Here is an 18,023-nt window from a genome sequence, read left to right on the forward strand (position 1 = left end):
AAGTTGGGCGATGTTTGTAAATGTTCAAGTTACTCTAAAGGTGGAGGTCCTCCTGTTTCCACAAGGTTTCAGTTGGGGAGAAACATTCCTGGAAGGAAGCAGGTGGTTCAAAGGAGCAGTGAACACTCTGCTACAACTGATAATATTCATTTCCACACAGGATTGAAACCAGCAAACTATGCAAAGCTATGAGTCTGCGTGTTTGATTAAGCGTGAGAGTTTCAAATATGGCATTATAGACATGAATTGGAATTATTAATGGAAGCCATCCATATTGTGCTCAATGCATGGTGAATTAATACTATTCTTGTAGTTGAAGGTCCTTTCAACGATCCGTGGCACTTTCTCACTATCCTCAATAACCATCAAAAGCAGGGTCAATAGTGTCTGTCCTATGAAAGCATATGTAGGTTATACATTTACTTGGGTGGGATAGGTGGAGGGGCAGTGCATAACCTTAACTTCCATCTCCAAGCTGGCATCCCAGTGGGAGGGAGAGTCTAAATCTAGTGTCAAAAACTCAAACTGTTTTGACTCTCAACCACTTTTGAGAACCAGAAGTAGGAAATAGTTGACAGGGTGCAGGCTAGCAGTGGTCAACTACATAAACTGGAGGAGAGGAAATGTGATCCCTGAAGAGAGCTGTATAAAAGCTTTCTTTATTAAAAGGATTAAATAATCCATTTGGGGCTCTGCTCTAGACAAAAAGCAAATTGATCCCTGATCTTGAGTGAACCGGTGTGTAAGCTATTCGTTGATTTAGATGGGTGTGCACACCGTGCATTGATATGAAGATGCCGACGTTGAACTGGGGTGGGCACAGTAAAGTCTTACAACACCAGGTTAAAATCCAACAGGTTTGTTTTGAATCACGAGCTTGGTGCTAAAGAGCTGCGCTCCGAAAGCTCTAGTGATTTAAAACAAACCTGTTGGACTTTATAACCTGGTGTTGTAAGACTTCTTACTGTACCATGCATTGATTTAGGCAGGTGTGTACACCATGCATTGATTTAGGCGGGAGGTGTTATACCCTATAGCAAGAATGGGATGATGGATGCCATAATTTGGTTAAGGTCGATGATCTGTCAGGGGATTATCCAGGTTATCTTCCAAATGTGGATCTTATGGGTATTTTCTGGTATGAGTTGCTTTTTGTCCAGAGCAGACCCCTGAATGAATTATTTAATCCTTTTGTTAAAGAAAGATTTACATTATATAGCACTTTTTTCATGACTTTTCATGACTACCAGACACCTCAAAGCACTTTACAGCCAATTAAGCATTTGTTGGCATGTAGTCGCTGTTGTAAAATAGGAAATTTGGTAGCCAATTTGCACTCCACAAACACCCACAAACAGCAATGTAATGACCAATTAATGTGCTTTTTATTATGTTGAATACCAGACAAATATTGTCCAGGATACTGAGGAAAACTCCCCTCTTTGAAATAGTTAATGGGGATGACTGCCTGAGCAGGCAGTTGGGGCTTCGGTTTAGCAACTCATCCAAAAGACTGATAAATTAAGGGATAAGATTTTCCCTACAAATCGCCTGCCAAATTGAGAAGCAGAGCTGTCATCATACACCACTTGCTGTGAACATTGATAATCTTGAAAGAAACCTATATAATAGTCCCGATTCAACCAAATCATTTCTAAAGTGTAATTTTGGGCCAGTGTTTCCTGCCGGATTTTTGGGTGAGATCCAGACTGGCATTCACCCACACTTAGTCATTTTTGGGGCCTTTGGGGAGTTTCGCACTGGCCCAGCCCACACTTCGAATTTATTTCAGCACTCTGGAGCCGAAGTTGCCAGCGAGACTGGCTCCTCGGAGATCGGTGCGCCATTTTGAATGGGTGCCCCAATCTTCGAGTGAGCTTGAGGGTTCCACACACCAGCAGACAAGGGCATTATTCCCCCCCCCCCCCCCCCCCCCCCCCAATCCAAATGAGGGAGGCCTCTATGGGGCCAGGCTGCTGAGGCCCCTTCATATCCCCTCACTTCCCCTTTCATGGGCATGGCCCCGCTCAGGCCTTGACCCGTGGCAATGCCAACCTGGCACTGACGGTGTCTAATTGGCACTGCCAGATGCCAGGGGTATCACACTGTTCCCGATCACCCAGGGGGCTCCAATGGCCTCTGACCCCCGAGTGGCCATCACGATTGGTCTCCGTTTGTAGAGAACAGTACTAATTGACACCCGGTTGAGGCCTCGCCAATGCGCCTGGTGACTTCCAGCCACTGGGTGAATTCTGCCTCAAGTAGGTCGCGCATACTTAAATGTGCCAAAGTATGATTATCCGGATCAAGCCCAGTAGTAATGCAGCAGGTTTGGTAGCGCCAGCCCCCTTTCTGTCTCTGTAACAGGACCCTCTTTACCTTCCCCGCCTATATAAACTCTGAAATCGTTGCGCCCACTTTCCAGGAAAAAGGCCATCGGGATGAAGATCAAGAGGTCTGGAATACAAACTGGAACCTCAGCAGTACGTTCATTTTAACCACCTGGACCTTCCCCATTAAGGTCAGGTGTAACTTATCCCATCTCCTAAAATCCCCCCCTAACCACCTCCACCAAAGTTGTCAGGTTCTACTTGTGCACGGTCGACCACTCCCCTGTCATCTGGACTCCCAGATACTGAACATGTCCCTGGCTACCCTAAATGGCAATGCCCCCAGATTGGTTACCCAACCCGCCACATTCACCAGAAACGCCTCACACTTTCAGACATTTAACTTGTAACCTGTGAAGGCCCCGAACCCCTCCAATATGTCCATAATCCCCCCCCCCCCCCCCCCCAAACTCTCAGCGGGTCCGAACAGCAACAGATTGTCTGCGTACAGCGACACAGGGTGTTCCATGCTCACCTTCTAGTCCCCTGCCACTCTACTGACCTCCTAAGGGCCATTGCCAAGTGCTCTATCTTTAGATAAGGGTTCTCATTGCCAGTGCAAACAACAGCGGCATCAGCGGACACCCCTGCTTCATTACCCTGTGCAATCTGAAACCCCGTGAACTCATCTCATTTGTCTGTACACTCACCACAAGGGCCACGTACAAAGGATGTGCCCACGCCACAAACCTCAGGCCAAACCCGAATGTTCCCTGGATCTCAAACAGATGGTCAAACGCCTTTTCCGCATCCATAGAGACCACCATCTCTGGTACCTGCTGCTTCAACAAGGTCATAATCGCGTTTAATAGCCTCCTGACGTTACTGGAAAGCTGCCTGCCCGTTACGAAACTCGTTTGGTCCTCAGCGACCACCGCCAGAACACATCTGTCCACCTTCCCTGTCAGTAACTTGGCCAACACTTTCACATCTGTGTTTAGCAGTGAAATGGGCCTGTATGACCCGAACTCCAACAGGTCCCCCTCTTCAGGATTAATGTGATAGTCGCCTGGGGTCAGTGTGTCCGGTAGCTCCCCCTTGTCCAGCACCTCACTAAACATCGCAGCAAATGCGGTGCTAACTTTGTTGCAAACTCTTTATGGAACTCTGCCGGTTAGCATCCAGCTCCGGGGCCTTCCCCGACTTCATTCCCCTTATGGAATCCATCACTTCCCTCAGCCTAATGGTTCCTTCAGCACCTGCCTCATCTCTCCATCCAGTCTTGGGAACTCGGCTCATCCAAAAAACGGCAAATATCTCTATCCTCACCACTTGACTCGGCCCTGTACAGCATCATGTAATACTCCCTAAATGCCTCATTAATTTTCCTCGGCTCCGACACTACCTCCCCTTTCCCTGTCCGCATCCTCTATTTCCCTGGACAAAATCTGCCTCCGTAGCTGGTGGGCCAGCATACCGCTCGCCTTATCCCCATATTAGTATTGCCCCTCGCCCTCTGTAGCTGCCCCACTGCCTTCCCCATCGTCAAACTGCCCCGTAAACTTTTTTCTCTCCGCCAATTCTCCTTGGTGGAAGCCCTCGAATACTTCCAGTCTACTTCAACTATCTTGTCCAACAACTGTCCATACTCCTCTCTCTCCTCCTTCTGTCCCTGTGTGTCTTAACACTAACCTCCCCCTGAACCACGCTGGAGTCTTGGCCATCACCCCGCTCAGCCACCAGCCCCGCCAGCATCCTCAAAACTTATTTTATGGCACTTGTACCTTCCACACCCTCTGGCAGGCCAACTTCTCCTCCACACCTTCAGCTACATTTTCCTGTCAAAACTACCCCACTTTCGGGTAAGAAGAGCTCAAACCAACGGCTTCGAGCCTGAGCTGCCCAGTGAGTGCCCACTCACTCCATGGCCGCCACCGGAAGTTAACAGAAATCTCTCTTCTAATGTGCTCAAGTAACTATCCAATCTATGCCTTTCATCTGTATGTACTTAATTTTAAAAAGAATTTGAGTACCCAATTTTTTTTTTTCAATTAAGGGGAGAATGTGCAAACCCGAGTCCTCGGTGCCATGAAGCAGCTGTGCTAAATACTACGCCACTGTGCTGCCTTCCTGCATGTACTTAATTGATACAATGAAAACATATTTGAATTTGGCTTCACAAAAGAAATCCTACGCTGTTTCTTTGTTATCGTTTAAAACTGCCACTTTCTGACTTTCATTCTGGGATCTAGTTTTGCAAAACATCCATTTGATCTTGGGTAGGAGCAACAGAAGAGAAGGCAAGAGCTAGTTAGTGCACAGTAGTTTTAAGTTCAGTGGTTTTGCTGACATTGTATAATAGAGTTAGAGAACCACCTGCAGGTTATTTTTAGCCAGTATTGATCAGGAAAATAACTGTATCCATTTCTGCGCCTATGGTTTACAGCTGACCAGTCTTGACAAAAAATAATTTCTCGACCTGCAGCCTATGAGCATTGTGGTAATTATTTCTTTCTGTCTTTTGCTTCACAGTGATATAGACTTGGTAGTTTTTGGGAAATGGAAGAACCCACCTTTACAGCAATTGGAGCAAGCGCTACGAAGACGGAATATTGCTGAGCCACATTCTATTAAAGTACTTGACAAAGCTACAGTAGGTTACTTGGGAGAATGTCTAATCTTTTTAGTACTATTTACTTTAATATGATACTTCACTCAAATGTTTCTTTCCTTAATAGGTACCAATTATAAAGCTGACTGACCAGGAAACAGAAGTCAAAGTAGACATCAGTTTTAATGTAGAAACTGGTGTGAAGGCAGCTCAATTTATCAAAGACTTTGTTAAGGTAAATATGACCGTTATATTTCATGCTTATTACACACAAGTAACAAGAATAGTGAGTGAGTGATTCTCATGGGTAATTTGCATTTGATAAGAAATTAAGCTGTTAATTGAATAAAACTTTTTAAAAACATTTGTTTTACTGTTCTGTTTGAGTTTTAGTCCCAGTACAGCTGATGATGTAAATGCTGGTCTATTGGGGTGCATGTTTAGAATGATTATGCTTTGAAATTTTAAAATCTCAATAATTTCAGCAAATAAAATATGAAATTTCCATCAATTATGAAAATTGGTTAAATTGAATTATTTATCATGTAACTGTTTTGCCTCAATTAGTGAATATTTATGTAGTTAAAATAAACTATTTGGCATCCTGCCTCTATATAAATTCAAATTATAATAACATTTAATACATTAGTAATAACGTAAAAGTAAATTGACCAGGCAATGTGGATAAATTGTGAATACGATCATATGTTAAACAGCATGAAAGCGTTTGTTGTTCCCCACATAGTAGCATTCTCTTCACTTGGGGAAATTTCCTTTGAAGGCATTATTCTTCTATATGATTTTCCCTTGCCACGTATATTTATCCCATCAGGTCAGGTGCATATCTAACTTAATTTTTTTCTGCAGAAGTTCTTTAAAGAAAAGCAAGCATTCAAGCGAGACCTTTTCATCATTTCTTTTCTCCACTTGCGTCTGCCAAATCTTAGCATTATGTTTCTGGAATACCTTTATTTTGAGGCTTTGTTTTTTCCTGGCAAACTGCAGGCTATTTTCTTTTTGCGTAGACTGCAATGAAAGACCAAGAATCACCAGCTGGTAACAAACTTGTCAAAAGCAAGGTTCTTCTGTTCACTAAATGTTCCAGGTGTACTTGAACCTTTTGCTTTTATTTACTGTATTCTAATTTTAAACAAGTTTAATGATCTCCCTTTTGAGTGGATGTATGAATGTAAGAAGGTTACATTTTAAATGTCTGCATTTCCTCACACACGGGCAGCATCGGTGAATCTACATTGGTTCTCTCTCAAAGCCCCAATATCCTTTCTTTAATCATTGATGCTCACAGTGAACATCATGGAACTAAGCTCGGTGAGAAATGACTGTCCACTTCAAGCTACACTAGAACATAGAACAATACAGGCCCTTCGGCCCTCGATGTTGTGCCGAGCAATGATCTCCCTACTCAAACCCACGTATCCACCCTATTCCCGTAACCCAACAACCCCCCAACCTTACTTTTTAGGACACTACGGGCAATTTAGCATGGCCAATCCACCTAACCTGCACATCTTTGGACTGTGGGAGGAAACCGGAGCACCCGGAGAAAACCCACGCATACACGGGGAGGACGTGCAGACTCCGCACAGACAGTGACCCAGCCGGGAACCGAACCTGGGACCCTGGAGCTGTGAAGCATTTATGCTAACCACCATGCTACCGTGCTGCCCACTACACTACACTACACTGAAAAGCCTATCTTAATTATTTGTGCTTCATAACAACTAGGAGCAGGAGTAGGCCATCTGGCCCCTCGAGCCTGCTCCGCCATTCAATGAGATCCTGGCTGATCTTTTGTGGACTCAATTCCACTTTCCGGCCCGAACGCCATAACCCTTAATCCCTTTATTCTTCAAAACACTATCTATCTTAAAAACATTTAATGAAGGAGCCTCAACTGTTTCACTGGGCAAGGAATTCCATAGATTCACAACTTATTTTGGGTGAAGAAGCTCCTCCTCAACTGAGTCCTAAATCTACTTCCTATTATTTTGAGGCTATGCCCCCTCGTTCTGCTTTCACTCGCCATGGAAACAATCTGCCCGCATCTATCCTATCTATTCCCTTCATAATTTTATATGTTTCTGTAAGATCCCCCCCCCCCCCCCCCCACCGCATCCTTCTAAATTCCAACGAGTACAGTTCCAGTCTACTCGACCTCTCCTCGTAATCCAACCCCCTTAACTCTGGGATTAACCTAGTCAATCTCCTCCGCACACCCTCCAGCGCCAGTACATCCTTTCTCGGGTAAGGAGACCAAAACTGAACACACTACTCCAGCTGTGGTCTCATTAACACCTTATACAATTGCAGCATAACCTCCCCAGTCTTAAACTCCATCCCTCTAGCAATGAAGGACAAAAGTCCATTTGCTGCCTTAATCACCTTTTGCACCTGTAAACCAACTTTTTGCGACTCATGCAATAGCACACCCAGGTGTCTCTGCACAGCAGCATGTTTTAATATTTTATCATTTAAATAATAATCCCTTTTGCTGTTATTCCTACCAAAATGGATAACCTCGCATTTGGCAACATATTATTCCATCTGCCAGACTTAACCTATCCAAATCCCTCTGCAGACTTCCGGTATCCTCTGCACTTCTTGCTTTACCACTCATCTTAGTGTCGTCTGCAAACTTGGACACATTGCACTTGGTCCCCAACTCCAAATCATCTGTGTAAATTGTGAACAATTGTGGGCCCAACACTGATCCCTGAGGGATACGACTAGCTACTGATTGCCAACCAGAGAAACACCCATTAATCCCCACTCTTTCCTTTCTATTAATTAACCAATCCTCTATCCATGCTGCTACTTTACCCTTAATGCCATGCATCTTTATCTTATGCAGCAACCTTTTGTGTTGCACCTTGTCAAAGGCTTTCTGGAAATCCAGATATACCACATCCATTGGCTCCTGTTATCTACCGCACTGGTAATGTCTTCAAAAAATTCCACTAAATTAGTTAGGCCCGACCTGCCCTTTATGAACCCATGCTGCGTCTGCCCAATGGGACAATTTTCATCCAGATGCCTCGCTATTTCTTCCTCGATGATAGATTCCAGCATCTTCCCTACTACCGAAGTTAAGCTAACAGGCTTATAATTACCCGCTTTCTGCCTAGAAATTCTGCCTGGAAATTAGCAAACGTGACAGCACTGTTTAAAAAAGGAGTTTTTAAACAGTGGTGTCACGTTTGCTAATTTCCAATCCGCCGGGACCACCCCAGAGTCTAGTGAATTTTGGTAAATTATTACTAGTGCGTTTGCAATTTCCCTAGTCATCTCTTTTTTTTTTCTTGGAAATGTTTTTTATTGAGTTTTCATATTTTATAACCAACAAATTACAAATTATTAGAAAAAAAACATGCAAAAATTAACGTGTATATTTACAGGCAAGCATCTTCATAATAACAACTGTGGCCACCCCCTTTAACCGGCATACATATTTTACATTCCCCAATATGGCCGAGGCACATGTTTATAGGCATTTATTTACAATTTGGTTTTGGGCCTTAGCTTGCCATCAGACTGTCGCTTGTGGCTTTGTCCGTCCTTTTTTTTTTGGAATAATTTTTATTCAAGTCTTCAACAACAAATTTTATCACAACAGAGAAAAACAGTAACCCCTCCCCTCCAATACAAAAACAATAAATTAACAAGAAAAAGAAATAAGCATAAAACCATGAGAACAAACCCCCATAATGAACCCGTTGCCCCCCCCCCCCGCGGCTACCTTCCCCCGATTCCCGTCTATTTTCCCCTGATTCTTGGCCACCCGATTATTCTTCCTCTTGTTCGTTGGCCACAAAAAGGTCCTGGAACAATTGCATGAATGGCTCCCACGTTCTGTGGAAGCCGTCGTCTGACCCTTGGATGACTAATTTGATTTTCTCCATTTGGAGAGATTCCGAGAGGTCGGACAGCCAGTCTGCTGCTCTGGGTGGTGCTGCTGACCGCCAGCCAAACAGGATTCTACGGCGGGCGATCAGGGAGGCAAAGGCAAGGGCGTTCGCCCTTCTCCCCAGGAATAGATCTGGCTGGTCTGAAACCCCGAAGACTGCCACTATCGGGCATGGCTCCACCCTCACCCCCACCACTTTGGACATAGCCTCGAAGAAGGCTGTCTAGTACTCCACAAGTCTGGGGCAAGACCAGAACGTGTGGGCGTGGTTGGCCGGGCCTCTTTGGCACCGTTCACATCTGTCCTCCACCTCCGGGAAGAACCTACTCATACGGTTTCTTGTTAAGTGGGCTCTTTGTACCACTTTTAGTTGCGTCAGGCTGAGCCTTGCGCACGTGGAGGTGGAGTTGACCCTATGCAGTGCTTCGCTCCAGAGTCCCCACCCTAGCTCAATCCCCAGGTCATCCTCCCATTTCTTTCTTGTTGCGTCCAGTACGGTGTCGTCCCTTTCTACCAGTCGGTCATGCATGTCGCTACAGCTCCCTTTATCTAGGATACTTGCGTCCAGTAGGTCTTCCAGTAGTGTCTGTCATGGCGGTTGTGGGTACGTCCTTGTCTCCTTTCGTAAGAAGTTTTTGAGCTGCAGATACCGTAGCTCGTTCCCCCTGGCTAGCCGAAATTTCTCTGTCAGTTCGTCCAGTGTTGCGATCCTGCCGTCCGTGTATTGTAGTCATCTCTTTTAGCACTCTGGGATGCATTCAATCAGGGCCAGGAGTCTTGTCTTATCTTTAGCCCCATTAGCTTGTCCATCACTACCTACTTGGTGATAACAATCCTCTCAAGGTCCTCACCTGTCATAGCCTCATTTCCATCAGTCACTTGAATGTTATTTGTGTCTTCACTGTGAAGACCGACCCAAAAAACCTGTTCAGTTCTTCAGCCATTTCCTCATCTCCCATTATTTAAATCTCCCTTCTCATCCTCTAAAGGACCAATATTTACCTTAGCCACTCTTTTTTTGTTTTATATATTTGTAGAAACTTTTACTATCCGTTTTTATATTCTGAGCAAGTTTACTCTCATAATCTATCTTGCTCTTTACAGCTTTTTTAGTAGCATTTTGTTGCCCCCTAAAGATTTCCCAGTCCTCTAGTCTCTGACCAATCTTTGCCACTTTGTATGCTTTTCCCTTCAATTTGATACTCTCCCTTATTTCCTTAGATATCCACGGTCGATTTCCCCTCTTTCTACCGTCCGTCCTTTTTTGTTGGTATAAACCTTTGCTGAGCACTGTGAAAAATCGCTTGGAAGGTTCTCCACTGTTCCTCAACTGTTCCACCATAAAGTCTTAGCTCCCAGTCTACCTTAGCTAGTTCTTCTCTCATCCCCTTGTAATCTCCTTTGTTTAAACACAAAACACTAGTATTTGACTTTACTTTCTCACCCTCCATCTGTATTTTAAATTCCACCATATTGTGATCGCTCCTTCCGAGAGGATCCCTAACTATGAGATCATGAATCAATCCTGTCTCATTACACAGGACCAGATCTAGGACAGCTTGTTCCCTCGTAGGTTCCATTACATATTGTTCTAGGAAACTATCACAGATACATTCTATAAACTCCTCCTCAAGGCTGCCTTGACTGACCTGGTTAAACCAATCGACATGTAGATGAAAATCCCCCATGATAACTGCTGTACCGTTTCCACATAACGTTACTATTTGGTGGCCTATAGACTACTTCCTTCTTTATACACCAGTTTTTAATTGTTGGCAATCCACCCCTTAATTTCATACCCTCTAATCATCTGTGATAGTCTCCTTTTGTCGGAACTTGTCAAAGGCTTTCCTCAAGTTGATGAATAACATCTCAGAATTCTATGAAATTGATCAAGTACAGGTTCATTACCCTTTCATTTCAGTTGCAGAAAATGTTGATTTTGCATACTGCATATAAACTTTCATTATGATAGCCTATGCCTAGGTTAACTAGCCTAAAGTAAATAAAATGGCTATAAAAGTAAGATGTAATACTGAATAATAAATACAGGATACCTGTATTTTTTGACAAGTTCTCCACAAAACTAACGATGAACAATTTGGGCAAACAATTAGACTCCCCATGCTCAACATCAACGCAGTTCAATAAAAGTTCTGTATTTGGATGTGTTTAATTTTCAGATTACGGACAAAGTTATTCATGTTGGCTATTTTAACTTTTTAGATTGAGATCATGGCAATTTTGTAACCAGATCATGGTAATTTTATAATTTGTACAAAGACTCAATAAAGAAAAAAGAAAATTCCTGCCAGAGAATGTAAGATAGCTTAGATTAGATCTAGCTCCCCTTATAATTCACTGGCCAGACGCCAGTCATCTCTCATACATTCATTCTCGATATAGCTCTGAATTTCTAGGTTAACGGCAGTTTCCTTCCATATCCTCCTTGGGATCCGAGGGAGCATCTTGTTTGGGGCCTGGCCAGTGGGGCCCTGGCTAACCTAAAATGCTGTGCTAAAATGCTGTAAAATCCAGCAGAGGGCAGTAGAGCAGAGCTACTGATTGGCTGTTCCGGGGAAATTTGCATACGTGCAGTGCGGTCAGCGTAATTTGAAGGTGGTTTGTGGAGGGGCTGTTGTGGCTGGAGCTGGATGAAGTTCGGATCATTCGGGAGGCAGAGGTGGTCATAGATAGAAGCTTCAGGGAGGTAGTTACGCCAAAGAATCAAGATAAATGGTTGACGGTGAGAGGGGCTGGGGGGGGAAGCAGTCAGTACAGGGATCCCCTGTGGTCGTTCCCCTTAGTAACAGGTATACCGCTTTGGATACTGTTGGGGGGGGGGGGGGGAAACTTACCAGGGGTAAGCCATGGGGTACGGGTCTCTGGCACAGAGTCTGTCCCTGTTGCTCAGAAGGGAAGGGGGGAGAGGAGGAGAAGAACATTAGTCATTGGAGACTCCATAGTTAGGGGGATAGATAGGAGATTCTGTGGGAACGAGAGAGACTCGCGGTTGGTGTGTTGCCTCCCAGGTGCCAGAGTCCGCGATGTCTCTGATCGTGTTTTCGGGATCCTTAAGGGGGAGCAGCCCCAAGTCATGGTCCACATAGGGACCAACGACATAGGTAGGAAAAAGGATAGGGATGTAAGGCAGGAGTTCGGGGAGCTAGGGTGGAAACTTAGATCCAGGACAAACAGAGTTATTATCTCTGGGTTGTTACCCGTGCCATGTGCTAGCGAGTCGAGGAATAGGGAGAGAGAGTAGTTGAACACGTGGCTGCAGGGATGGTGCAGGAGGGAGGGTTTCAGATTCCTGGATAATTGGGGCTCATTCTGGGGTAGGTGGGACCTCAACAAATGGGATGGTCTACACCTGGACCAGAGGGGTACTAATATCCTGGGGGGGGGGAGGTTTGCTAATGCTCTTCTGGAGGGTTTAAACTAGTTCAGGGGATTGGGAACCTGAATTGTAGCTCCAGTACACAAGAAGCTGAGAGTAGTGAGGTCATGAGTAAGGTTTCAAAGTTGCAGGAGTGTACCGGCAGGAAGGGAGGTGGTTTAAAGTGCGTCTACTTCAATACCAGGAGCATCCGGAATAAGGTGGGTGAGCTTGCGGCATGGGTTGGTACTTGGGAATTCGATGTTGTGGCCATTTCGGAGACATGGATAGAGCAGGGCGAGGAATGGTTGTTGCAGGTGCCGGGGTTTAGATATTTCGGTAAGCTCAGGGGAGGTGGTAAGAGAGGGAGGGTGGTGGGGGGGGGGGGGGGGTGGCATTGTTAGTCAAGGACAGCATTATGGTGGCTGAGGACATTTGATGAGGACTCGAATACTGAGGTAGTATGGGCTGAGTTAAGAAACAGGAAAGGAGAGGTCACCACGTTAGGGGTTTTCTATAGGCCTCCGAAAAGTTCCAGAGACTTGGAGGAAAGGATTGCAAAGATCATTCTGGATAGGAGCAAAAGAAACAGGGTAGTTGTTATGGGGGATTTTAACTTTCCAAATATTGACTGGAAACACTATAGTTCGAGCACTTTAGATGGATCCATTTTTGTCCCATGTGTGCAGGAGGGTTTCCTGATGCAGTGATAGGCCAACGAGAGGCGAGGCCGTATTGAATTTGGTACTGGGTAATGAACTGGACAGGTGTCAAATTTGGAGGTAGGTGAGTCATTTGGTGATAGTGACCACAATTCGATTACGTTTACTTTAGCGCTGTAAAGGGATAGGTATATACCGCAAGGCAAGAGTCATATCTGGCGGAAAGGCAATTATGATGCGATGAGGCAAGACTTAGGATGCATCGGCTGGAGAGGAAAACTGCAGGGGATGGGCACAATGGAAATATGGAGCATGTTCAAGGAACAGCTACTGCGTGCCCTTGATAAGTATGTACCTGTTAGGCAGGGAGGAAGTGGTCGAGCGAGGGAACCATGGGTTACTAAAGCAGTTGAAACACTTGTCAAGAGGAAGAAGGAGGCTTATGTAAAGATCAGACGTGATGGTTCAGTTAGGGCGCTTGAGAGTTACAAGTTAGCTAGGAAGGTTCTAAAGAGCCAGGCGAGGACATGAGAAGTCTTTGGCAGGTAGGATCAAGGATAACCCTAAAGCTTTCTATAGATATGTCAGGAATAAAAGAATGACTAAGGTAAGAGTAGGGCCAATCAAGGACAGTAGTGGGAACTTGTGCGTGGAGTCCGAGGAGATGGGAGAGGTGCTAAATGAGTATTTTTCATCTGTATTCACACAGGAAAAAGACAATGTCGTCGAGGAGAATACTGAGATACAGGCTAGTAGACTAGAAGGGCTTGAGGTTCATAAGGAGGAGGTGTTAGTGATTCTGGAAAGTGTGAAAATAGATAAGTCCCCTGGGCCGGATGGGATTTATCCTAGGATTCTCTGGGAAGCTAGGGAGGAGATGGCTGAGCCTTTGGCTTTGATCTTTAAGTCACCTTTGTCGACAGGAATAGTGCCAGAAGACTGGAGGATAGCAAATGTTGTCCCCTTGTTCAGGTAGGGGAGTAGAGCCAACCCTGGTAACTATAGACCAGTGAGCCTTACTTCTGTTGTGGGCAAAGTCTTGGAAAGGTTTATAAGAGATAGGATGTATAATCATCTGGAAAGGAATAATTTGATTAGGGATAGTCAACATGGTTTTGTGAAGGGTAGGTCGTGCCTCACAAACCTCATTGAGTGCTTCGAGAAGGTGACCAAACAGGTGGATGAGGGTAAAGCAGTTGATGTGGTGTATATGGATTTCAGTAAAGCGTTTGATAAGGTTCCCCATGGTAAGCTATTGCAGAAAATACAGAGGCATGGGATTCAGGGTGATTTAGCAGTTTGGATCAGAAATTGGCTAGCTGATAGAAGACAAAGGGTGGTGGTTGATGGGAAATGTTCTGACTGGTGTCCAGTTACTAGTGGTGTACCACAAGGATCTGTTTTGGGGCTGCTGTTGTTTGTCATTTTTATAAATGACCTGGAGGAGGGCGTAGAAGGATGGGTGAGTAAATTTGCAGATGACACTAAAGTCGGTGGAGTTGCGGACAGTGCAGAAGGATGTTACAGAGGGACGTAGATAAGCTGCAGAGCTGGACTGACAGGTGGCAAATGGAGTTTAATGCAGAAAAGTGTGAGATGATTCATTTTGGAAGGTATAATAGGAAGACAGAGTACTGGGCTAATGGTAAGATTCTTGGTAGTGTGGACGAGCAGAGAGATCTCGGTGTCCATGTCCATAGATCCCTGAAAGTTGCCACCCAGGTTGAGAGGGCTGTTAAGAAGGCGTACGGTGCGTTAGCTTTTATTGGTAGAGGAATTGAGTTTCGGAGCCATGAGGTCATGTTGCAGTTGTACAAAACTCTGGTGCGGCCGCATTTGGAGTATTGCGTGCAGTTCTGGTCGCCACATTATAGGAAGGATGTGGAAGCATTGGAAAGGGTACAGGGGAGATTTACAAGGATGTTGCCTGGTATGGAGTGAAGATCCTACGAGGAATGGCTGAAGGATTTGAGGCTGTTTTCGTTAGAGAGAAGGTTAAGAGGTGACTTAATTGAGGCATACAAGATGATCAGAGGATTAGATAGGGTGGACAGTGAGAGCCTTTTTCCTCTGATGGTGATGTCCAGCACGAGGGGACATAGCTTTAAATTGAGGGGAGATAGATATAGGACATATGTCAGAGGTAGGTTCTTTACTCCGAGAATAGTAAGGGCGTGGAATGCCCTGCCTGCAACAGTAGTGGACTCGCCAACACTAAACACATTCAAATGGTCATTGGATAGGCATATGGACGATAAGGGAATAGTGTAGAGGGACTTTAGAGGGGTTTCACAGGACAGCGCAACATCGAGGGCTGAAGGGCCTGTACTGCGCTGTTATGTTCTATGTATTTTACCCAGACTAAGCTTGGTCAAGAAGTCAATTTTAAGGATGCTCTGAGGAAAGGAAAGTAGTCAGAGGTTTAGGGCAGTAATTCCAGAGGCCGAAGGCCCAGATGGCTAATGGCACAGGCCTAGTGACGTGAAGGAAGTGGGAGATCACAAGTCCAAGTTGGAGGAATGAAGAGTTCTCCGGTTGTACAGCTGAAAAAGGTGGGGCACAGATATAAAGAGGATGGAGATCATGAAGGGATTTAAAAGCAGGATGAGAATTTTAAGTTTGAGCGATTGACTGAAAAGGAAGCAGTAAGTGAGTACGGGCAGTGGGTGAGCAGGACTTGGATTGGGGTACGGTATGGGCAACCAAGTTTTGGATGAGCTCAGGTTCATGAAAGGATGGGGTTTCAACCAGCATTATAGAACCATAGAAATGATATAACACATAAGGGGACCATTTTGCCCATCTTGTCCACACCGACCCAGGTGCCCATTCTAATCCCATCTTCCTGCATGGTCGAGGCTGGAAGTTACCACAGTTGTGTTTGAAGCGTTGAGACTAGAGTGTTAGACAGGTGATGGTATGGAGGTGGAAGAATGTGGTCAATGTGATAAGAGATCAGAGGTGAAATTGGAGTCCAATGCTGCAAACAGTTCAGTTCAACCGGTGATATTGGCTTGGGGGAGGATGAAATTGGTGGTGTGGGTATAGGGTTGTGGCACAGGCTGAGGATGTTGGCTTTTGTTTTCTCAATATTTAACTTGGGAAAATTGCAGCCTACCTAAGATGTCTAATGAGGAGTTTGACAGCATTGATAAAATTAAATGGTTGAGAGATTTTTGGGGGAGTAGAAGTTCGTGGTGCTAGCTTATGTTTTATTTATTCATTTACAGGATGTGGGCGTCACTGGTTAGGTCAGCATTTATTGCCTATCCCTAGTTTCCCTTCAGAAGGTGGTGGTGAGTTGCCTTCTTGAACCACTGCAGTCTTTGAGGTGTAGGTACACCCACTGTGCTGTTGAAGTGAGAGTTCATTGATGTTGCCCCAGTGACAGTGGAGGAACCACAATATATATCTAAATCAGGGTGGTGAGTGATTTGGAGGGGAACCTCCAGGTGGTAGGGTTCTCGTGGGTATCTGCTGCTCTTGTCCTTCTAGATGGTAGTGGTCGTGGGTTTGGAAGGTGCTGTCTAAGGAACCTTTGAGTTACTGCAGTACATCTAGAAGATGGTATACACAGCTGCCACTGTTCATTGGTGGTGGAGGGTTTGAATGTTTGTAGAAGGGGGAGCAATCAAGTGGGCTGCTTTGTCCGAGTGTTGTTGGAGCAGCACTCATCTTGGCAACGTGAGAGTATTCCATTCCATTACACTTCTGCCTTGTAGATGGTGGATAGGCTTTTGGCAGGGGGGGTGTCAGGAGGCGAGTTACTTGCCGGAGGATTCCTCTGGGTCTGCCCTGGGAGCCACAGTATTATATGTCTGGTCCAGTTCAGTTTCTGATCTATGGTAACCCCCAGGATGTTAATTGTGGGAGATTCAGCGATGGTAATGCCATTGAATGTCATGGGGCGGTGGTTAGATCCTCTCATGTAGGAGATGGTCATTGCCTGGCACTTGTGTGGCGTGGATGTAACTTGCCACTTGTCAGTCCAAGCCTGGATATTGTCTAGACGGAGGAGTCGCGAATGGTGCTGAACATTGTGCTGTCATCCACAAACATCCCCACTTATTTTTAAAATGTTTTTATTGGCGTTTTTCAAATTTGCAGTGATTCTTTTGTGTCCGATATTTACATGTTGTACAGTTTCTTATTTACATACATATTTCCTGATGTACCTTTTCCCATCTTTGGTATCCCCCTCTTCCACCCTAGGTGTTCTATTGCTGAGCTCATATCCTCTTTTCTGCGGCTTTGTTGTAGAACTTGTAGGTGGTGGGGGTGGTGGGGAGGGGGGGGGGGGGGGGGGGGGTGGTGCTTTCTGCCTCTTCTCCTTCCCCCATTTTTCTCTTGTGCTTCTCTCTGTGGTTACCCTGGGTTTCCTCCTCACCTCTCTCCTTCCCCCTTTGTACCTCCTTGTGGTTTGTGTTCTTGTCTGCTGTCCTCCGTCTCCCCCTCTTTCCCTAGTTGCTGTTGGCCTCGAACAGGTCGGCAAATGGCCCCCACACTTTGTGGAAGCCCTCTTCCAACTCTCGGATGTGTATTTAATCTTCTCCAAGTGGAGGAATTCTGCCAGGTCTGCCAGCCAGTCTGCAGCTGTGGGTGGTGCTGCTGATCACCAGCCGAACAGGATTCTCCGGCGTGCGATCAGGGAAGCAAAAGCAAGGGCGTCGGCCCCTTTCCCCATATGTAGCTCTGATACCCTGAAGACTGTCACTCTCAGGCACGGCTCCACTCTCACCCCTACAACCTTGGACATCGCCTCAAAGAATGCTGTCCAAAACCCTACAAGTCTGGGGCAAACTCAGAACATGTGGACGTGGTTGGCCAGCCTCCCTGGCACTGTTCGCATTTATCCTCCACCTCCGGCAAGAATCCGTTCATTCGGGTTCTGGTTAGGTGCTTTCTGTGCACCACTTTAAACTGCATGAGGCTGAGTCTTGCGCAGGAGGACGTGGTGTTGGCCCTGCTCAGTGCTTCGCTCCGAGTCCCCCACCCACTTCCGTCCCCAGTTCATCCTCCTGTTTTCATCTGGCTTCATCCAGTGATAGTCTTGCCCTGTCCGGTAACTGGCCATAGATGGTCCCACAATTTCCCCTTTCCTTACTATCTGTGTTTA

General features: G+C 45.5%; 1 protein-coding gene across 4 annotated transcripts in view; it reads left to right on the top strand.

Annotated features, from left to right (window-relative positions):
- The window catches only part of tent4a (terminal nucleotidyltransferase 4A), a 135,747-nt gene that overhangs the window by 84,162 nt on the left and 33,562 nt on the right, over positions 1–18,023 (top strand). For all 4 annotated transcript variants that reach the window (XM_038797196.1, XM_038797197.1, XM_038797199.1 and 1 more), the window contains exons 4-5: positions 4,863–4,983; positions 5,069–5,176. In XM_038797196.1, the coding sequence (XP_038653124.1) occupies positions 4,863–4,983; positions 5,069–5,176 (229 nt within the window). The remainder of the gene's footprint in view (positions 1–4,862; positions 4,984–5,068; positions 5,177–18,023) is intronic.

The sequence above is a fragment of the Scyliorhinus canicula genome, chromosome 5, assembly GCF_902713615.1.
Source record: "Scyliorhinus canicula chromosome 5, sScyCan1.1, whole genome shotgun sequence".
Lineage (NCBI taxonomy): Eukaryota > Metazoa > Chordata > Chondrichthyes > Carcharhiniformes > Scyliorhinidae > Scyliorhinus > Scyliorhinus canicula.